This window comes from Vanellus vanellus (assembly GCF_965231255.1).
Source record: "Vanellus vanellus genome assembly, chromosome: 4".
Classification (NCBI taxonomy): domain Eukaryota; kingdom Metazoa; phylum Chordata; class Aves; order Charadriiformes; family Charadriidae; genus Vanellus; species Vanellus vanellus.
The window spans coordinates 83,075,947-83,099,271 of NC_138909.1; the positions used below are offsets into that span (position 1 = coordinate 83,075,947).

The 23,325-nt window shown below is 40.4% G+C and overlaps 1 protein-coding gene across 1 annotated transcript in view; it reads left to right on the forward strand.

Moving 5' to 3' along the window:
* Positions 1–23,325, forward strand: part of LOC309671633 (vascular endothelial growth factor C-like) — a gene marked incomplete at its 5' end in the record, with an annotated part of 84,028 nt that overhangs the window by 47,221 nt on the left and 13,482 nt on the right. The window contains 2 exons of the mRNA XM_082482911.1: positions 12,273–12,486; positions 14,469–14,659. Of these exons, the coding sequence (XP_082339037.1) occupies positions 12,273–12,486; positions 14,469–14,659 (405 nt within the window). The remainder of the gene's footprint in view (positions 1–12,272; positions 12,487–14,468; positions 14,660–23,325) is intronic.

Consider the following 23,325-nt stretch of genomic DNA (forward strand, 5'->3'; position numbering starts at 1 on the left):
GACTTCGGGGTAGGAAAAATACTGTCTTTGTGTTTTAGCAGAATGACTAATACGGTAGCGAGGTCAATAGGTTTTGAAGGCAAATTAGCATGTTCGACATGAAAAATATAGCAGCGGCGACAAACGTTGGCTGCCAGGTAACTAATTTTCCAAGTCCAATAATGTTGACCATGGAAGAGCATAAGAAAGGCAAGTGTAACAAAAGGAAACTGAGATTTAAGGCTTTGGGAGGGTGAAAGACTTTAAAAGCTCAACGTGATATTTAGGGTTAGTAGAACTACAGAGACTGTGACCGTAGGGACTGAAACAGGCGGCACGCGGGGATGTATAGATGCAATGCTTAAGCTAGCAGGCGAAATCCTGTAATCCTCACTAAACAAAAATCCCATTGAAGTGGGTAGAAGATTTGGGGGCGCAAGGAATGTATAACCGGGCAATTAGAGACAAACTTGCAGCCTGACCTTGACTGGGCCTTTGTGCCTGCGATTAGCTGTACCCGTAGCATCTGGGCACAGGGGTTTAAAGGCACAGTCAGTTTTAATGACATCGCAGAAAAAATACAATTACGCCGTAGTTCAAGTTCTGATTGCTGCAAATGGTGAATGTGAATAATTGCAGAGAGACACGTTAAGGCTACACTTTTAAAATCTGAGTCTTTCGGAACAGCAAAGTTCTGCATTCTTTGTTCCTTTCCTTCTCAGGGAAAACGGGAATGTCGTTCTAGTTTTGTCCCTAATAACACAGGGTGACAGCTATGTGCCTTTTCGGAACTGGGAGGGAGGTTCTTGTGTGCGATGTCAGAAATAACCTCCAAGTAAATTTGTAACAATATATAACAGCATCTGCCGTACGTGTTTATATAGCTACATTAATAACTGCTCTCCAGATTGTTTAAAAACTATTTCAATACGAAACAAAATGTTCTTAAAGTTCATTCATTTACATTTTTTCCCTCTTTTGCCATCCTAGTTCAAATAAAACTGAAAATAAACAAAACGCTTTTGAAACAAGATTTAATTCAGCAGACCAGAAATGTCATTCTCGTTGGCAGTTACTCTAACAGGACACGCGTTCCCCGGGTCTCAATCTACTTTGAAAAGAGCTGCTGTCTCAAAGCGTTGTGGAAATTGCAGTTCTTGGTAAAAGAAATGCTGGAAACGTGCACAGGAACAGACAGAAATTGTTTCGTGGTCTGGTCCTGTAGATGGTAACCTCCGCCACTGCAATGGGCTCTTGGTATTAACAACCGTATGCCCAAAATTCCAATTTCCAGGACTGCGATCCTGCGAAGATGTGCGCGTGCTTCAGGGTGCTCACAGTGAGCTGCTGGGGAGAAATGGCAAAGGAACCCTTCTGCTACGTTAATTTTGTGTTCACCTAACTCCATCATGGTTTTATATGCAAATCATTATAAATGATCTCTGCAGATGGACTTGGGACAGTGGTTTCGTGTGCTTGAAAAAGCGCTTCCTTAAGGGTTGCGGGTAGTGCTTGAGAATTTGAAATTGCTCTTCTGCATAAATTCTCCTGCTTCGACACTTTCTTCTGCTAAAGTCTCAAAAAACCCTGGAACCTTTCATTTTGAGGAAGGTAGCTAATGTGCTAGGATCTGTTTTATTCAGAAAGGCTACAGCCCTTTACTTTGATTTAATCGCGTCTTCCTTTTCTAGTAGGATCTGGCATCTCGAGATGCTTCGCTTCTGCAGAATCGGATCTGAGGGTGCGCTGAGCCTGGCTCTTAGCTTGCCCTGTCCTGGTACCAACCAACTCTTCCTCCTTTATCTCTTTCCTCCTTCACCCTCATTTTCCCCTCGTAAACCTCATACCTGGATTTGTTCACTTAAGGTTCTTCTGTCTGGTACAAAATGCAGTGATACAAGCCCCGTCCCCCCCCCCCTTTTTTTTTTTTTTTTCATAAAATAATTGTTAACTTCGAAGAGCAGATAAAAAGCTGAAGATGAGAAGATATTTCAGTATAACAGTAAGGCTTATGCATGTGCTTCGCCTTATTTTAAACATCTTCCTTACGTCGTTCTGCAGACTTTGAACAACTAGAACCTCTGTTCCTTTTTTTTTTCCTGCTCTCTGTATGCCCCCCTTTAACGTATATAATCCCTATGAATCCGTTTTCTTTTTCATTAGTTTCTGTGCCGGGGTAAGAATGCAGGCAACTCAGCAAGGTGCTATAGGACAAGTTTCAACTCATGGCACTATCATGGATTTCGAGATGTTATATTATACCTACCATCAGAGATTATGCGTGTTCCTGCGACGCGGTGGGAGTCGATAGCTGAGGGCACGCTTTGTCAATCTGTTCTTGCAAAAACTACATTCTGCAGCCAAGCCTTCTTCAAAAAGTCCTCTGATAACACAGAAGTTCGGCATTGGATTACTCTGGGTCCTGTCAGTACGAATCAGGGTCTAGTTTAATACCGACGATGTTACCTGACCCTTTTTAAGTAACAGTACAGTACAATACACTATTCAGAATAATTTAAGCCAAAAATAATGGGCAACGTATATTTCTCCCGATTCGGTTTGCATGAAAGGGAGTTGTGACGGAGTCTCAATCTCGTTCTTGGATTTGCCGTTCTCAAGGATTCTTTTGCCTCTCCCCCATCTCTCATGCCTTGCTGACAAATCCCTTAATACCTCTCAGGTTTTACATGGCACAATCGGCTTTCTCCGCCAGCGATCCACAAGCATTGCTTCTCTTTTTGTCATCAGAAAACCCTGTTGTTCTCTATTTTTCCCTCCCTGTTCTTCGTAAGGGAGGTGAGAGCTCCCGCAGAGCTCCTCGTCTTTTCGCCTGCAGTTTGCGATGAGGTTGTCCCCGTTGGGGAAAGCAGAGGTGTGCCTTACACCGTGTCCCCCTTTCTGTCCAGAGGAAAACCTCAGCTGCCGAATGCGGTGCAGCCGGTAGGGGCTGGTCAAACGCAGCGAGAATAAACCGCTGTTCTTCCATGCCACGCTATTCCGTAGTTCTCAGATATCGACGCGTTAGCCGTATTTTCTTGGATTTCAATAATTTGCTCTTAATGGAACGTTAAGGCTTTGTGTGTGGGCGAAGGGTTTTGTTATTGTCTTTCGGTTTTAAAACGCTTTATAACGTAATGTTGTGCTCAAAGGCTTGAAAATAAATCTTCTTCTCTTTGTACAGTTCTAATCCATTTGGAATTTTGGGATTAAGATTGGATAGTGCTTTTCTCTGTTGTCTGGCTATTTTTTCCTGCAGCATCAAAGGGCATGGAAAAAAGTATTACCGGCTCAATGTCTAAACCAGGTGGTTTTGTTTCTGTGTGACTTCTCTACAGCAGATGTCAAACGGTGATCCAAAGAATGTTCTGCACAGAGTTTAGGATGGAACACATTTCCAACGCAGATTATGAGGGGGGGCACAAGTGGGCAGTGGGCAGCAGGTCTGACGAAATTCAGATCATCTCTGTCTTTCGCCTACGTTAGCAAAGAACATCTACATAAAAGAGTTGGGTAATGCTTTCACAGCAAAACCGAAAGCTGCTTCTGGTATTTTGTTTATTAATGAAATCTCACCATGGAATACCTGCGTTACCGAAGGCTTGGCTGGGCGATGTGCGCGTCTGGCGTGTTACTTCGAGTTACCAAATAGACTTTTTCTAATGGCTTGTGTAAAATGAACTGAAGAAACGTGATGCTACATAAAATAATCAGATAATAATGAAACATCAATGGCATCCACTTAGAAACTCTAAAATTTAATAAAATGCCCAGGTTTCTAAGAGCCTTTATGTTTCCTTTTTCATTTATACAAAGTTTGTTTGTTATGATTTATTGATTTCGCAACTGGAATTGCTGTGTTATAACTTCCTCCTTATTCTTTAGCTTTGTGTTGAGTTTTAAGTAGTGTATTGTGTTTATAGCTGGAATATTTGTTGAAATAGGCAGTGTGACAAGGTAGGTGGTCTTCTAATTAATATTTCTGTACAGATCTATAAACTGTGCGAGGCTTGTTTAATAATACAGAAATCCTGTCCTGTTAGATTAAGACATTTGTTTAGGAATACAGTTCAACTTTTTCTTTGAAATCTAATTGATCTCATTTCATGGCCTGTGAAATTATTTATTTTATGAACTGTTTAAAAAGTATAATTAATTCAAGAAATTTCTGTGACCTGTTGCTAAATATTTAGACCATGGATTAATTACATTGGCTCAGGGCTTCAAATAGGGATTTAAAAATTTGGTGAAAAGGAAAGTTCCTCAGCAGCAGGAGAAGTTATACAATGATGATAAGAGGTGGCATGTTCTTGTAATCCTTCTGTCCTATAAACAGCCACATTGTTAAAAATTCAAGAATAAACAAGAGAGTAGAACTGAAAACTAAATACTCTTATCACAGTGAGAACACCCCGTAGACTGTAGTGTATGTGTTCTGCACAACTCAGAAATGCTCTTAAGAATGTGCAATTTCTTATCGCAGCTCTTAATGAAACATTTTTGTATGTATTACTGACCCTGTAGAATAGAAAACATTACATTACAACTGTACCTACTGCCTTTTTGAAGCCCATCACTTGATACCTGGCCAGAACTCTTAATTCTCACTGGGTAATTAGGGTCTCGGCTGCCTTCGCATAGAATCATAGAATCGCTGAGGTTGGAAGGGACCTTTAAGATCACCAAGTCCAACCATTACCCTCCCCTGACAAAACCACTTCTAAACCATGTCCCCAGGTACCACCTCTAACCTTTCTTTAAACACCTCCAGGGATGGCGAACCCTCCCCCTCCCTGGGCAGCCTCTTCCAATGGTTAATAACCCTTTCCGTGAAAAAGTGTTTCATAATATTCAATCTAAACCTCCCCTGACATAACTCGAACCCATTTCCTCTCGTCCCATCGCGTGTCACCAGGGAGAAGAGGTCAGCCCCCACCTCTCTACAGCCTCCTTTCAGGTAGTTGTAGAGGGTGATAAGGTCTCCCCTCAGCCTCCTCTTCTCCAGGTCCCTCAGTCGTTCCTCATCAGATTTGTCCTCCAGACCCCTCACCAGCTTTGTAGCCCTTCTCTGGACACACTCCAACACCTCAATGTCTCCGTATTTGTTTGCTTTTACTGACAAAGCTAAAGGCGGTTGCTAATAAAAGTAATGATAATACAATGAAAGCTCAGTAAAGACTGAAAATAAACAATCTTCTTCTGAAGGCGTGGTAGTTTATTCTTGGGTACTGATTTTAATGAGATGCGTCTGACTGTTGGAAGGAAAACAAAAGGTTTCAGGGTATTTTTAAAAAAATAGCAATATTCAAGTCATTTTTTAAAAAATTGCTTAACTGGCAGTTAAGTTTTTCCGAGAGAGTAAGATCTTATAACCAGAATTTTTGTTTGAGTTCAATTTCTAAGTATTTAAGAAATGGAGCCGAGAAATTTCAGAATCGCGTGCTTCGCTTTCACAGTGTTGTCTTTTATTTTTACTTTACAAGTGGTTTTTACTTACAAATGGTTCCCTCTTTCTCCTGGTCGTGCGCCCAGTCACGGGGGTCCCCGCCTTTGTCACCGCTGCTCACTGTATCAGAGGATGACCAAGAAACCTAAGACACGAATCTCAGCTGGTACAGATCGCACCGCCTGGCGTCTCCCAAGATTTAATCAGACGTAAGCCTTTCGGCAGCAATAATCCAAATCCTTATTGATTCCCAATCTATTTGTAGTGCTAGCTGGAAGCTCCGGCCCGAGTCTGGGAATCAATTAAAGAATCCAGATGCAGCTGCACTTAAACAGCGAATGGTTATCCCGCAAATTTCCGTGACTGCTGTGCAGCCTTTGACCTTTAATTTGTAGGCTCATCTAGCGCAAGCTCCTGAATAGTGAATCGAGTCTATTGATAAAGGGCTTGACTTTCACCATTTCTTCGGCAATTATGACTTGCTGTGTTCTCAGAAATAGGCTGCAGGGTTTTAGGGCTGCAAGTCGAAGACTACTGCTGTGGAATGATGCAAATTTCAGAGATGGGGCTCAAGTGCCTGAGAACAAACCCCTTTCTGTTACTGTCATCAAGTTGTGAAGTTGCTTCAAGAAAGGTCATAGGTGTTCAGGGTCTGGCTAAGGTGCGACCAACCTCTTTCTCAAGCCGGATCTCCATCGTGGTCAGGAACGGTATTTAGCGACACCTTTTCCCTTTTCTACGCGCACCCGTATGCATGTCTAGGCCATATAGATTTCTTCTATGGCATTGTGGCATTACCATCTCCGGTGGTGTCGGATACCATGTCACCCACAGCAATGTTTTAATTGCCCAGGCTCATAGAAACCTGGGAGAATTGGCCACCGAAGACAAGCTTCTGCGGACACCCGGCAGCAGAGCAGGGAGTTGCTCTAGAAAGGGAGCAAGGATTTTTTTTTTCCTCTCTCTCTGCTTCCCAGGGAAATCAGATTCAGGTCAAAAAAGGGTATTTTCATAAGTAATTCCCATTGAATGTATGAAAGTGCAGGCGTTTTATTAGGGAACGTTGAGAACCGTTGAGGAATGCAGGTACTTGAGGAATAAGCCGCAGCCAAGAAGTGCGTGTCAGACCCTCGGCAGCTGCTAAATGTTTGACTGGAGGACCAAACATATGTGCCTTTGCGCCGATCTATAATCTTAGATATGTTTCTCAGCATTTTCTAAGAATATCTAAATAAATTATTGCCTGAAAAATGCTGGTTTGCATAAAAATTGGATTTCCCTTAAGATGGAAATTTTACATTACCTACCTCAGCTTAAATGCTAGTACTCATAACCAGGAGAGCAATATTAAATAACATAAGCTTAGGATGATTTTCTAGCAGTTTATGCATCTTCCTCCCAAAAAATGTTCCAGACAACAGAAAAAAAATGTGTTGTGGAATATAGAAGTGAAACTTCTGTAGTCTTAAGCTTATCCTCATAGCCAATGTATTTTTTCTTCCTTTTTAACAAATTCTTTCCTCAAACTCATTTTTTTTCACCTTGTAGATCCTCTTTGTACATTCCTCCCCCCACCCACCATTTATTTGTTTTCTTTGCCTGGTGTTATTCTTGGTATTTGAAATGCCAGCATGAATCGAGATCACTTAAAGCATAATATAGTTCAGACCATTTTATTTATTTTATACTTTCATTCTTACTCGTTATGTTTGTCTGACGTGCTCGGTACGCTCTTTGGAACAGAGACGGATTCTAATCTCTCTGCTGTTCTCATGATGTTTTGATTTAGTTCAAATTAACTGCAGGGGTCTTACTACTTATTTAAAGTAACGTGAAATAAAAAAACTCTGTTCGCTGTTACCGTTTCACTTCTGTAAGGCACCGCTTTGTTGCGGTATGGAATGGTAACTTAAAAGTTTACAACTGCAGACAGTCTTTCAGTTTTACTAGTGACAAATTGGTGCATATGAGAGAAAAATCAGGGCTATTCTAATGTGATTGTTTAGGTAGATAATATAGCTGAATTTATTAACTGTGGCTAAGATATTTAATTAGGACATTTTCTTTTTTTTTTTTTTTTACTAGCATCAAAGCATCAACTTCCAAAAAGACTAATGCTGGAATACATGAAAACTGCAATAAAATATTATGCAAGTGAAGTGTTTGTACATACTTTTCTTTTGCAATATTTCCATTTGCTCGCACAGTTTGTTTCAACGTTAGAATTTAACTACTTGGTTTTTAATGCGTTTCAGTCAGTCAATAAATACAATATACAAACATGTTAAAATGGAGGATTTTATGGACAGCATTTTCCTATTAAGAATTGTCAACAAAGTCCTTGAGAACGAACTGAGCTGACAACTATAATCGGAGCAGATGCGTAAAGTACTGTTATAGCACATTGCACCATCAATTATGTGTCAAGCATGCTGCCAAATATTAAGTGTTCTGACCTTTGTTATTAATAATAGGGACAGACACTGGGGACATGTGGAAGACAAATAATGTAATGCATGGAAAATCTATTATAGATTTGATTTCGTTAATGGGTATAGAGCCTATTTGGGATCCTGCCTCTCCTCCTGCAAGCTATAATTTTATGAAAAACTGGACATAGCACGCAGCGGAAACCCACATTGTGAAAAACATACTTTGATGGAATAAAATGTTCCTAAGTTAGATAAATAATAGTGTGAGAGAGCTTGTCACCAAGTTTTATTACTTTATTTATGTGTGTATTTGCCATTTCCCCCGTTCCTCGGGAAATGATGTGGACAAAGTAAAACGGCGCAAGCTTGGCTTTACTGTATTCTCCATTCATTCTTGTATTTTTAACTTGTTATTTTGCTCAATATCATCTATCCTCTTGTAGAGATTGGCTTGTCAAAGGTTTAGTCACCATCTTTCTCCAAAGTATAGCTTCTAGCATCTTTAGGTCATCATGCAAGACAACATTGATAATATGTAAAAATGAGAAAAACAGTGGAATGGCCAACGAAAGGACAACAATAAATCCTTATGAAGTGAGTGGTGGTGTAAAAAAAAAAAAAAACCCCAACAAAAAAAACAACAAAACCCAACTCTTTAACTTAAAAGAGCAAGGAAAATAGAAAACACGGGACAGGGAAAACTCCTTCCTCTGCAGGCCATGATGGCGCTGCTTTCCTGCTTCCTTCTCCACGAAGAACACGGGTCCCAGAATGCGCTGCCAGGAAAGCTTTAAGCGGTTGGTCCAGGATTCCACATGGAGTGCCCTGCAGCTGATCCCTATGAAAACCAGTGGACTGTCTGCGTTTATCAAAAGGCTTACTTTAGTCCTAAAAGTTGTAGAATTACTCTTATCAAAACATTTGTTAACATTATATTGCTTTCAGACAATAGATCAATTATTTAGTATTTTTTTTCTCTTTTTTTTTAATGTAAGATTACATTTGGCAATAACTGGCTTGGTGACAGTAATTACATCTACAAGCAGTATTTCTTTCCAAACTTCACTTATCTGGGCTTGCATAAGATTAGTGAAAAATTAGAGCTGCTCTGATTTGTATTACATTTTTGTTGATGTCGCTTACTTTGTGTCTAAGTATAAATGTTAAATAGGTGTTGAAGTTTGGATTTCCATTGCAAAATGATTTTGAGGTTTTGATTTTTTTTCTTTTCAGTGTCCTACACTAAAAGTCAATGCACAATTAAGAAAAAAACAAAGAATTTGGAATAAAACGGTAGGGACGGAGTCAGTATATTTTTGTGAAATTAACCAAAAATTGGACAAAATAAAAAATGTTGCCAGACAGCTATCATATTTACAGAAGCAGGTACATTCCTCTCTTAAAAATTTAGAAACTCTTTTTAACAATCCTGAATGATATGATGCTTTTATTGTATGCAGGACACACTTTTGTAATCCACCAGAACTTAGGATTTAGTTTGATGTTCATGTCAACAATAAAGTTTGACTGTTGCACAAAACTCAATCACTCCACAGGCTCCTCACACGTATGCTCCTTTAAACACTTTGTCACAGATGAGAGGAATTCGCTGCAGTTCAAAAATGCATGCCTTGCACAGACTTACAGTGGATATAGCAGGAAGAGATCATTGATCTGTGCGTCAAGGTAATATTGGAAACATATTGGAAAATCAACATCTATTTTCTATTCTTCTTTTTTTTCCTCCCCTAACCCTGGGCACTGCATATACTGTATTTGGTATCCGTGTGTGGATTTCCTTCTCCCTTTCTTGCTAAATCAGCAGATGGGAGAGAACAAAAGCCCTCTAGTGATGGAGCTCGTTTCCCACAGTGTATTTGTAAGTTTAAATTGAAGCCATCTTTACAAGGAAATGGCTTTATTAAACAAAGCAGAAGATAATTCTGCTGCAGTAATGATGATTCATTTTTTTTTAAAAAAAAAGATGTTATATATCTGCTCCAGAAATTGTTCTCCTTTTGTTCACATTAAGTGATTACTTCTTGTTGTAGGCAGTATTCTCTATCCTTCGCGTGGCACTCTGGCCCATGGAATATCCAGGAAGAAATGCATTTCAGAACGATACTTTATTAAATTTGATACAGTACTTTATTAAAGCAACTAATTTCTTCGTGTTTTGCCTTATATTCATACATATTTTATATGTGTACACCAAATTTTCTGTCCAGCTGGAAAGATCTGACTTGATTTCCTGATCAGAGAGGATTTCATCAACACACACCCTTTCTAAAAAATATAACCTCTTTCTCACTCCATACCCTGGCTTCTCGTCAATTAAGTACTTTTGAGTTTCAGTACTTATTTTTCTGATGATCTAGGCCTGTACCTCGAATATCTGAAACAGCAATAGCCAACATCTTGTCTACAGTGGGCTTTTAAGGGATTCATCAAAGGTTGTTGAACCTTTGGTTGGATTCTCTTCCCTTGTCACCCCCATGATCTGCTGGGACCTCCTAGGATCAGCTACGGGGTGACTAAACACAATTTCCATTCCTGTGCCTTTTACGTAATGGCCTGGCATCCGGCCTTGGGACAGGATCCGTGCGCCGCCTCCGTGCCGTGACCTCCCGTGCCACGCGTATTCCCATCGCGTGGCAGGGGACGAGTTGGTTGTTCAGCTTGGATTTTTGTCCATGACCCACTGATGGAGAACCTGTGTGGTGTCCTGCGAGGAGAGCGGGGCTGGTGGGCAGCGAGATGCTCCGTGGTGCCAAGAAATTTGAAGGCAAGGTCCCAAGATACTCCTTGCTGGGTGGCTTGGGTCAGAGTTGACCCTTCCTACGGAGGCAAGGAAAGAGATGAAGTCCTGAATGAGCGCATTTCTGAGACTGATAGCTTGATTGTTGAAATCTCCCAGGACATAGCCTGTTGTGACACCACGGTTAGCAAGGCTTTAGTGAAAACGTTATTTTTCACTCCATAACACTTGGATGTATAGAATGACTTTGAAATCTGTATTAGCTTTGGCTTCTGTGGCTGCAGAAATGAGGTCTGTGACTCTGCCTTACCAAGGCGTCGCTCCTGGGTTTGGTACCTGGTAAGGATGCGAGATCGCGTGCCGTTTCATACCCTCTCGGTTGGTTGTGAGACACGGAGCAGTTCTGGTTCGGGTGAGCTATTTCAGAACCTGTCGTTTTACTTGCGTAGTGTTCAAATTAGCTTAATTGAAAGAATTCAGGTTTTTTGTGTTAATAGTGGACTTCGATGAGAAACCTTACATTTCAGTTTCTATAGTTTCATTTTTCCTGGTTTTAGGCAGAGTTTTACGCTGTTACAGCCTGGCGTTTCTTGGCCCAGGGCAGCAGTTCTGTGGTAGAGCCTGCAGCCAGTCGCTAGACACTTGTTACGAAGTGTACCTCTATATTTTGTGGCTCATACTGCCATCTAAGGGCCACCTAGGCTGAGAAGGTGGCGAAAGGTCCTTCGCTGCTTTTCCTTCTCCTTTCTGCCCTTCCCTTTGGGAAGTCAACGATTCATGGATGAGAGGGGGTGGGCAGGGAATACCAGCAGTCCTTTGATGCAATATGTTGTTGCATCCTCCAGGCACGTCTTCCAGATGAGAGAGAAATTAGAGTGTAAATCCGAGTAGTTTAGGAAAATGGAATTGCAGTGAGTTTGTGTAAGAGCCAGCAGATAAGAAAGCGCAATTTACGGGTTTTTGAGGCTACTCTTGAAACAAGAAGTTAAGGAGTGTGGTGCTTAGAGTCCTGAGGAGTTTCTGCTGAAACTCTTAGTGGTGAGGGAGTGTGCAGTTCAGATTCTAAAAGGTACCAAAGTGCTTGACTCCTATTGATTTAAGGATTAGTGTTTTATAATAGAATTTGCTTATTAAGATTTTCCCTTAAAAGGTACAAAATAACGTGAACGATTGTCGTCTTTTTTCTAATTTCACCATTTTTGCATTTCTGGGTGTTTGAATTTTCCTGGACTAAGGGAAAATGAGCAAAAATTTGGTTTTACTTTAAGAGTATGTAAAATTAAATAACATAAACATGATTTAAATATTTGGGGGTTTAAGCGTTCAAAATGTTATCATGAAAACTTTTCTTTCCAGGATCAAAATGCACTTTTTTTTTTTTTCAATCTGCAAATGGTACTTTTATAGGCTTAATTCTATAGCTCTTTTCTCACGCCAAAGTTTTGAACTACAAGTATGATAACGAAGTAGCGGCAGAAGCGAAACAGTTCAATATTCGTCGATATAGTACAGTTGTCATTGGCTGACAAAAGCAGTTGTTGTGATGAGGACCCCTTTGAGCGCAGCTTTATTTTGCAATGTTTGAGTTGTTTTTCAGGCTAGTTTCCAGCAAACCTCGCGTAATAGAGAAAGTAATTAATCTTGCGTGTTACTTTGACAGGCTCATGCAAGCAAAGACCTGGAAGAGCAGTTGCGGTCTGTGTCCAGTGTGGATGAACTCATGACAGTACTTTACCCAGAATACTGGAAAATGTTCAAATGTCAATTGAGGAAAGGAGGTTGGCAACACAACAGGGAACACTCCACCTTTGACACGAGATCAGATGATTCCCTGAAATTTGCCGCAGCACACTATAATGCAGAGATCCTGAAAAGTAAGTACAGGGGACAAAACACCTTCTAACACACAATAAATTAAAATCCGCAGGCTTCTCCGTATTTTAAAAGCTAAGCATGGTCTGTAAACCAACCTCAGCAATTTGATTTGATGTCACATCTGTAACATAAAATCTTTGACGCTCAGCCTTCCATAATGAAATAAATGGCTCCGCAGCTGTATTTTTGGTGCATCCGTTGTAAGAACGGTATAGACTGCTGTCTCAGCTCGGTAGATATAGGACGTTACGTGTTTGTCTGCAGCTGTGAGGAATCCTGCTTTGTAGAGGCCGTAACGGTTTTGCAGAAAGCAAAGAGGGCACTAACGGGTGGATTCACTGAAGTGTTCCCGCTCATTTTCTGCAATTACGTCACGGCTGGTAATGCTTTCTTCTCTTACGCGTTCTCGCTTTAGGACGCCGAATAGTCCACTTGTGGCTTTTTCCTGTTACGAGTGGGCAGTTGTCGTCACGTTACGCTCAAACCAGAAAAAAACGGCTTTCAAAGAAATAGATGGATACCCCGTAGTTATTCGGATAAAAATATGTTAGCTTACAGTTTAAGCAAGTGCTCGCAGCCAGAGAAGCGCAGGATTTATAGCAGGAGGCGTATTTTTTGACACGATAGTGGAAACCATGTACCTTAATGGAGACTTCAAGGTGCACATTAGGTGAAATTTCCGGTTTTGCTGAATGTGCTACCAAAAAGTAGTGCCAAGAGAGAATAAAGGGGCCTGTACCGCTGCAAGCCTCACGGCTTCACGGCTGTTCGGTGTGAGATGGTATTTGGCAAAAGGCTGTAGAACACGATATTAAGTGTTTGCCCAAATTTGTGTGGATAATCTGGGCACAAATATCACCTTCCAGATTAAATCATATGGTGTATATAATTGCTGAATAATAACCTTTTGGGTTACATTATACTCTTGTGGTTAGTAAAGTAAACATACATTCAAATTGATTTCATGTTAAGTGTGTAGGCATCAAATTTAATGTTTTTAGTAAATAGTATCCAAGTGAAGAACTGCATTGGACCGGTTAAAATTACTTTGTGGAGATGCGCACTACTTCTTCAGACTTCACTCAAAGTGAGACTCACCCCAGGCATAGGAGAAAGGACATGTACAGCTTTATCTGCTGGCCAGCAGGACGAGGGAGGGGAGTCTGCCCCTCTGCTACCCTCTGGGGAGGCCCTCCTGCCAGCTCTGGGGCCCCCAACATAAGAAGGACATGGACTTGTTCAGAGGAGGCCACAAAGGTGCTCCGAGGGCTGGAGCCCCTCTGCTGGGAGGACAGGCTGAGAGAGGTGGGGGTGTTCAGCCTGGAGAAGAGAAGGCTCCAGGGAGACCTTAGAGCCCCTTCCAGTGCCTAAAGGGGCTACAGGAAAGATGGGGACGAACTTTTCAGCAGGGCCTGTAGCGATAGGACAAGGGGTAATGGCTTTAAACTAAAATAGGGAAGATTTAGACTACATATAAGGAAGACATCTTTTACAATGAGGGTGGTGAGCCCCTGGTGCAGGTTGCCCCGAGAAGCTGTGGCTGCCCCATCCCTGGAGGAGTTCAAGGCCAGGTTGGACGGGGCTGGGAGCAACCTGGGCTGGGGGGAGGTGTCCCTGCCCAGGGCAGGGGGGTGGACTGTAGAATCACAGAATCATAGAATGGTGTGGGTTGGAAGGAACCTTCCAACCCACACCATTCTATGATTCTATGTTGTAAGATCTGCCCAACCTTGTTAGGTTGCCTTAGCTCCACTGCGACTTTTCTTCTGCTCCATGACAACATGTCGCATCTCTACGAAGAAGAAAAATTAGCTGGAAGTTAACACAGAGAGATGTGTGTTTCACTGAATAAAGGGTGTGACTCCAGCAATGCATAATCTGGTTCAAAACTTTAAGAACAAAATCCTACGAACTTCCTGCAAGAGAGTATTGTTTTTAAACAGTTACTTTATAACAAATGAAATTCCCTATAACTTGGCAGGTATTGATACTGAATGGAGAAAAACTCAGTGCATGCCACGTGAAGTGTGTGTGGATGTGGGAAAAGAGTTTGGAGCAACTACAAACACCTTCTTTAAACCCCCATGTGTATCCATCTACAGATGTGGAGGTTGCTGCAATAGCGAAGGACTCCAGTGTATGAATATCAGCACAAATTACATCAGCAAGACGGTAAGTTCTCACTCTTATTACAGTGCTCCTTGCAAATCCGTTTGTGATCGTGCGTATTTTAAACCTTCTTATTGCTGCTATGGGGATGGAAAAAAAATCAATTCCAGAATACACAAGAAAAACAGCTAAAGAGACTACCACCGGGAAGAAAATGGTTAACGCTCTATTCCCCCAAATGTATTTTTCTTTTCTCTTCTTTATGAAAAATGAAAAATTATGATGTCCCGTTCTCAGTTTTGAGATTATCCATGAAGCTTAATTCTATCCTTTTTTTTTTTTTTTTTTGCATCTACTATTTGCCTGCTGTACGAGGCAAGCACTCTCTGGAAAAGTAGCCCATAATTCTGTTAAGTGAAGACTGTTAAAGGACATGTGCAGACAGGATACGTGTTGCAAATAAAGCCTTTTAGGAACTGAACTGTACTGTATTAAGAGATGTTAGTATCGTGTACCTATTGCTTTTGTTTTGGTGCATCTTCCTCAGGTGTATGTGCGGTTTTTATTCTTGAAGTTCAGGGCTGGTGATGAGGTAGGAGCATGCTGAGACGATGCCTGTGAGCTGCCTCTAAAGGAAAAGCATACGTGCGCTATTCTGTTTTAAGTAGCTGTAAGGATTATCGCAATTATCTTACAACATTTCCCTCAAAAAAAAAAAAAAAAGTGTAAAAATAGTCATACTTCAAAATGTTTTCCAGGGTATTTTGCTTGCGGTACAGTATTCGGTAGGTTTTTTGTTGGTTGTGGGCTTTTCCGCTTTTTAGCTCCTCTTTCTGCTACTTGGAAGAAAACTAATTTTAGTGTAAATCCTGCTTCCTTTTTCGACTAGATTCGTCTAGCTGAAGATGCAGTACGTGTTTATGAGGATGGTACCCAACTGCAGAGCCAACTGTAAAATCCTGGCCCGTGGAAATGTCATTCCTTTAACGTGAAGCTTCTTAGTGCTCTGAGCCTTCCTGCGAGGGGATTAGGAAAAGGGGATGTAAAGAACACAGAAAAAAAAAAAAAAAAAATTTTTTTTTTCTGTCCAAATTTCTTAAACCACTACTGTCTATCTGAAATGGTATATTCTACCAAGAATTTTCGATCCTAAATTTAAAGTAGTGGTAGACAGCCACACAGCCCAGGAATAACGCGACTTAAATAGCTTAAACAAGGAAAACTACAACACTTATTCAAGCTCAAAGTTATTCCCCCAAAGAGCTGTCTTAATTCCAGTTGCTTGAAAGATGCAAATATAATTTTCATGTTGTAAACCAAGAAATACGACCTCTTTTTTTTTTTTAATGTATTTATGAAATTGAGCTTATTTGACTGAAGGATGATCTAGTTACAGAGAGAGTTGTTGCATTTAGCACAGATTTCCTGGTCTTTGAGCACCGTGTCAGTTTGGGGTAAATAATCCCATTCTATTTATCTTTCTGTTCATATCTATTGAGTGAAATAATTTTGGTTTTGCCTAGTAGAAAATCTTTAGACTAGTATCGAGTTTCTTTTTTAAGTTCTTGATGTCGTTGGTGATGATATGATACAGGAGTAGTCAAAGATTTGAGAGACTCTGAAAAGGAAAATGTTAAAGGATTTACCAGAAAGAAGAAAGAGGCAATAGCATTGTTTTGTTTTCTTACCTATTCTATAAAAGCAAGCGATTTAATCTCTGAGTTTTCTGTCTTGCTTCTGCTTTCCAGTTTTATCTGGTCCTTGACAGAATGCAGTTTTAAAAAAACCCTTATAAAGGAAGAGAGCTATAGCTATATCTCTTCATCTGTCATCATCTCAAATCTTTTTAAAGTTATGTGACCACAGCTTACCCTATATCAGATGAGAATTAGGAAAAAAAAGTATTGGATTCAAGACCCTTCTGTGGAATTCAGGTACCCTACACACCTATTTTCACTACTGTTTTCCTTTTATTTCCTGAATGAAATGAGAACAAATGGTTAGTAACCAGGCATCTTTTGCCTTTTTTTTTTTTCATAAGTCACCATTTTTTTTTAGCTTTATTTTTGGTGCATAAAATGCGTAAGATGATAACTTCATACTGTTCACCCTGCAAAAAAAAAGTGCTCAATGGGAAATTAAAGTTTCAGTTGGAGGTCTTACTGTGAGGGCAAGCTCTGTGGTTCCAGGCATTAAAATCTAAAGAAAGCTGATATCAGCTTTCATGAAAATAAATGAAAAAGAAAAGAGCTAAGCATAGAAGTTACTTTTATGGGGCGCAAATCATTGACTGGCAGGAGAACGGGCTAGGTCAGATGTTCCCAGATTGGCTTGTGGAACACTGTGGTGGTCCAGAGAGAGGGTAGTAGTTCTCTAGTTCGGGCTGGGCTCCTCCTTTCTAGCTACTCAACTTTATTAAGAGACAAACAGAAAAGTGTTCTGCTTTGCTTTTAATACCATTTTTTTCCACAAAAACTGTTTCTGTAGTTGCTAAGGGGTGTTTATGCAGTCATGATTGGGATATTTAGGAAGAAGTTTTTCACTGCGAGGGTGGTGCGGCACTGGAACAGGTTGCCCAGAGAGGCTGTTGAGGCCCCATCCCTGGAGGTGTTCAAGGCCAGGCTGGAGGTGGCCTTGGGCAACCTGGTCTGGTGGGAGGTGTCCCTGCCCATGGCAAGGGGGTTGGAACTCGATGATCTTCAAGGTCCTTTCCAACCTAAACCATTCTGTGATTCTATAATAAGAGACAATTTATTAATTAATATGTGGTGCAAGGTCTGTGAAAACATGTGAGGACACCCTAGGCTAATTCATAAGATGCAGTAGATCTTTTCCTTCTCCTTCACGCGTGACACCGCACCAGCCCAGCTTTAAGTGGTGGCTTGTCTGATGAAGGTCTGTGGGGAGGGTGGCCGGTTGGGTTTTGGTTTTGTGGTGTGGTTGTGTTGGTTTATTCGCTAATTCATTATTACTCAAAGGGCTGTTCTCTGTTTCCTTGACATGAGTAATTCAACTGCAGTTGCAGAGATTGGAACTACCTGGTGCAGCGACAGTCTGTCCCTCAGCTGTAGTTTTTAATGCCCCACCTGTAGGTACTTGCTTATAGGTTGAAGGGAAGCAGTGAGCAGATGTCAAAGAGCCATCCCATCCCACTCCATTCTTCCTCTTGCCTGGCAGGATGGACAGGTTTTTGGCTTCTTTCAGATCATTTGATGTGAAGGTCCTAAATCTTCATGTTTCATGGTTACACTAACAGTCCCTCAAGGGAAAACATCTTTCTAAGCAGTTTGAAATAAGATTTAGAGGAGCTGTTCTCACAGGAAACAAGCTAACAGCTTGAAATTGTTTGCCATATTTGAGATGTACGTGGTGTTCCTTTACACAATTTGGAGATACATATGTCACAAGAATTTTCAGTCTTTTTGAACTTTACCATTTAGGCCTTTTCCCATGCATTTTTTCTATGTTACAGTGATGATTGTAATGATATAGTGTAGCGGGTTGGAACTAGATGATCTTTAAGGTCCCTTCCAACCCAAGCCATTCTAGGATTCTCTGATATAGTAGGTACTATTAATAGTGGGAGATATATCAGTATAAATTCCAAATGTTTTTTGTTAAAATTTCGGGGGAAAAAAAAGCGATTAAAATAGAAAAAGATAGAATGAGGAACCCAAGCACATTAAACAGATATGGAATATATTATATCAGATAAGTTACCTGTTGTGTCACACATAAGCCTTGAAATAACGGTTGGGTTTTGTTTTGTTTTGTTTTTTTTTTTATTGAAAAAGATAGATAGTAAAGTAAATAATGATGATGTACCATTTTTCACATAGCTTATTTTCATTCTTTCCAGTATAGAGATGTTTAGGGGTTTTATATCAGTCATATCCTTAGCTTAAAAATCTCTTTAGACATATTGTGCTCTGGTACACTGGTTACATTTGGCCAACCTTACTGACACTTTAGGAAGTGCAAAGATCACAAGTGATGGAAACTGAGAATCAATCAGTTTAAGGGAAACTTGCCAAAATAAACCACAGTCCATCAGAAGAATAGTTAATGTAAATCTTGGAAAAAAAAAAATCATACATAAATCCTCTATTTGAAAAGTATCTAGAATGATAAACTTCCCTCATCCTGGTATGAATATAAGAGTTTTCATTATTTTATATTTCAGAAGTCAGTGATGATCATCATAATTTGATGTGTGCTGTTACAATGGGTATTAGCATGTCTGATGATGGTGCTGAATAAATTAATTTAGCCACTGAAGCAAAGAAATATTTTGTATGTAAATCAAGAGTTTTTTTCTGGAAAGCATGGCATGAAGTCCTTCTAGTCTAAAGAAGGAGCTATCGATGCAGTGAATCCAAAATACATGCCTACCTAAGGAGCGGTGAGGAAGAATATATAGGATTTTTTTTATTTATTTTTTTTTTACAGGAATTCTGATAGCGCTTTTGGTCACGTATTCAGAGATTCCTGTCTGTTGTTACATTATTTTTTTTTTAAAGGTTAAAATCATGCTAAGCTGTAGGTTGTGGACCAGTCTGTGTTCCCACCCTTGTTTCTGTTTTCCACTCCAGCTCTATAAATGGCTAAAGGAAGAGCGCTGCCAGTGTGGGAACTGAAAAGAGCCTTCTACAGGGTGGTCTGTGGGACCACGCAGCTCCGGTCTGGGAGCTCTTGCAAGGATGGCTGAAGAAATAACAAGGTTGGGAGGAAGGGGGTCTGGTGCACTTAGCACCACAGTAGTTGCAGGTTGCGGAGTGCCGAAGGCCAGGTCTGGTTGGGTAGAGCAGTTCAGAGGCACCTTTGCCCGGTGTCCTCTTTCTGTACTTCTCACCTGAGAAGTACAGTACAGAGCATATCCACTGATCCTCAAGATTTAAAAAATGATGTGTAAAAGAATGAAAACCCAGGGGAAAAAAACGTTTGTAGTGGCACACATGATTGTAAAAGTGATCTAATTATTCACTTACCTTTGATTCAGTCTGAAAAGTTCTTTAATTATATACCTGTCTGTACTGGGAGGCAGAAAATACAAGCATAGAAGCTGATATTTGGGTCTGTAGGTTATGCTGCCTTTTAATTTTGGCTGGTGCGGTAGAACGAAGGTTAATATTAAGGCTAAAATAAACCTTATTACAGATTGCGTAATCCAAATGTATGAAGAAAAATGACCTTCCTTCATTCCTGAAGATGAATATTTCAAATTTGGCTAGGTTGTAAGACAGATATAAAGTCCTCTTGATAATGGTCAGTGGGAACTACATAAAGTACATCTCCTTGAAAAAAAATAAAAAAAAAAGATGTCGTGCAATCAAAACTTTATTAAAAAAATCCATATAGTACCAATGGCTGTCATGGTTTTCGCACAAAGTTTCTATTTAAGCCATTTACTGTACAAGGGTCTTGAATTTTTTCATGAGACAGAAAATGGGCAGAAAGCATTTATATTCACACGGGATCTTGTTCAATGATAAGCAACTCTAGTTTAAGCAGCCAAATAGTGAGATTATCCAATATACTCCGTTATAAACGCTAACGTCATTCTCAGCCTAACTTTGCTGTTCTTTTTCAATAGGGATTAAAATTTTCTCTGCCAGACACCTGACTCAGCTTGATGTGTTGTTTTACTTTTTAGCTTTTTGCTTTGAAACTTCAGCAAAAGCCGTAGTTCTGCTTCTTCTTAGACCAGAGTGAGAGAGAAGAGTGTATGGCTTTATCAACAAAACAAAAATTTGGATTCTTTTTATTCCTCTGAAAAAAAAAAAATCATGTTCCCTTATTTTAGGTAAAGGATATGACACTCGTTTGTATTAGGAATGTGTGTTTTGTTACCTTTGAAACTGTCTGCATACCTCCTAGAGACCTAGGAAGCAAATGGAATTGTTAGGAGATGTGGATATATTTGTCACCCAAACACTTTATAACTTGGAACTGAACAAAAGTCTGATGCAGTTTCAGATCTAGGCACCCAAATCCCATCTTCTAGGGAGAGCCTGTCATTGATACACCCACCTTTATCACGTTGAGATGGAAGGAACCTGGCTGATCCAAAAGTAGCTGGGACAAGATGTGCGTGTGCCAGAATGCCAAAAATTATGCCAAAGAGCCCAAAAAGAGGGAAGAGAAATGAAGCTTTGTGGGCTGGCTGGCTGAAAGAGGAGCTTTGGCTGGGCTGAAATGAGGCGAGGTTGGCATGGAGAATGGTCATATTGGAGGGAGACCTACGGAGAGAAGGGCTGAACACAGTGCTTTGAAAAGAGATATTAGAAATGCTGACAAATGGAAGAGCTGCAAGCTGGGTTTCTGTGACAAAACAGCCTTAGACTGGCTGAGTGGCATGCGTTAAGTTCTTGTGAAATGCTTTTCCTATGTGTGTTTTTCAACCGTTCTTCAGTTACGTGGAGCTTTCATTAGCAGGTGTTATCCGCTGAGATTAATGGTATGTTACTGACTTCTGTTTACGATATTAGCTCATAAGGAAGAGGTTAGGACAAATCTTTGACTGTAATGTTGTGCGGGTTTTTTTCTGTTGTTTAGCTTCGTTATATATAATATTCTTTAGTTGTGCTGTCAATATTGCTTTGGTGGTTGTTTTCCACTGGTTTCCTAATAACCTCAGTGCGGTGTAGGTAGCACAGATGCGCAGGACAGCATGGGCGGTTGAGTCTAAATCTGGCAATGCGCATTTAATGTACTTTGATTTGCTGGCTAAGGCACTATAAATACTGCATTTTTTTTTCAAAACTGAGAGCAATAAAAGCTCTCCAATGAGAAAAACTGCCCTAATCCCTGCTAGTGTGTGATCTCGGGTTCTTCTGGGGACCGAAGCTTGTTCTTTGCAGTCTTTGGTCCTGAATGTCTGTCTTTAGGCCTTGGCCCTTGAACAGACCTGAAGGAAATGTCTTCTCCTTATTGCCTGTATGAATTAGTCCAATTTTTACTACAATTTGAAGTTGGGAAGGGAGAGAAGATTTGGGCCTCTAGAAATACAGGAAAGCTGAATGAGGGCTAGGACAGAAGCGTAAGCCATCTGATCTCCAAGAAGAGGTACCTGTATGGGCCATGTGGATACCAGCAGTGGTACCCGCAACCAGCAATGGTGCCAGAAAAGAAGGGAGTCAAGACCCAGCCTCACACACAGATATTATGGTTCGTTTCGCATAGAAATACCCTTTCTGGGTACTGACATTTGGCTGTTACGTGTTGCCAAACATGCCCTGTAGTGACAACAGATGTTGAGCTCATTGTTCTGTTGGATGAAGATGAGCAAGAAATAAATTAGAGATACTAAGAAAATCAGAAAGCATTCCAGAAGGTCAGATCTTACCTAACTTAACATGATTTCTTAGGATGGTAATTCAAACCCAGCTTATGTATATTGAGAGTTTATTCACTTACGCTTAAATAGCTTCAGCGGATTTAGAGGTGCTGCTACCACTGCTGAGAGCGGAATGTAGCTCTTCTTGAGAACAGATCTTATTTCAAAATGCCAGGGATTATTGAAACAGGATTATTCTGAATATTAAGTACATTTTCTGGAACGGACTACTTTTCAATAATTTATTTCTTGTGAAATCTCTTATTGAGGTAGTTTCATTCTCAGAAAAGAGTAATAAATAGCTCCTTTTTCAGTCTGAATCAGAATATGGTATCCTAATAGCATGTGCAGGCAAATGAAAAGCGTAGGAAGAATAAATGGATAATTCCAACCCCAGTATTCCACTTGCATCATTTCCATTAAGGAAAAAAGATCTGGTTTATATTCTTTTTCAAAATGCTAGTTCATGTATCATTTTAAGCACTTTCCAAAAGTGAGGACTAGAAATGTGATACTTAATATAATACAACGTAATGTAATATAATCCCTAACATAAATAGCTGGCTTTGTGGTTTTTTTACTTTATGTATAAACGGTACCTACCAGAGGGTGATGTAAAATACATCGCTCTTAGAATTTAGTTGAACAAACTGGAGGTAAAGGAAGCCAGTCTACCTTTATGCTGTTCAACTGGGCTGTTTTTGCATTGCACCACTGAAGTGTCGATGGGAAGAGTTGTTCAAATATTCACTTCTAAACTGATACCTTTTGCAGTTTAAATGGAAGGATAGATGGAGATTAAGGTAATTAGTGTTCGCCATCATTTCCGCTCACAATTGGTATGTCTCAGGCGTTTCAGTGGAACTTCTCTCAGAGCACTCCTGAAGCGGAGCAGGAGGACAGTTGGGCTGATGGGGACCTCTTTCAGGGGGTTTGGAGTTGCAGCAATAGTCCTACGCTGCCATCTCCAGCGGTCCGGAGTCTGCCGCGCTCGGCAGCGCGGCCAACCGATCTGCTCCAAGAAGAGAGGAAGAAGAGAACGTGCCCTTTTTTCTAGTCAGCTGCAGTTTGCTCCATGCAAAGAATCGTGCTTCTCCCCAGTTTCAGCTCTACCTATAGTGGGTTTTTACTTCAGCTTGGGAAAAGCGAGTTCATGCTGTCCTAAGAGAGCAGAGAAAACAGAAGATTCTCTTTACACGTGTAGTATTGTAATTAAGTCCACACTCTTTCTTCTGCCCCTGAATTCATATACATCTTTTAAGAATCAGTATTCTTACAAGATATTTAATATAGCAAAGGCTTTCGCATCTGTAGACTCTTAACTGTCACGATTTTCAGAGGTCTCAACAGTTGTGCTGTCCTTTTGAAAGCTCAACTTGTTCAAAAAAAGACA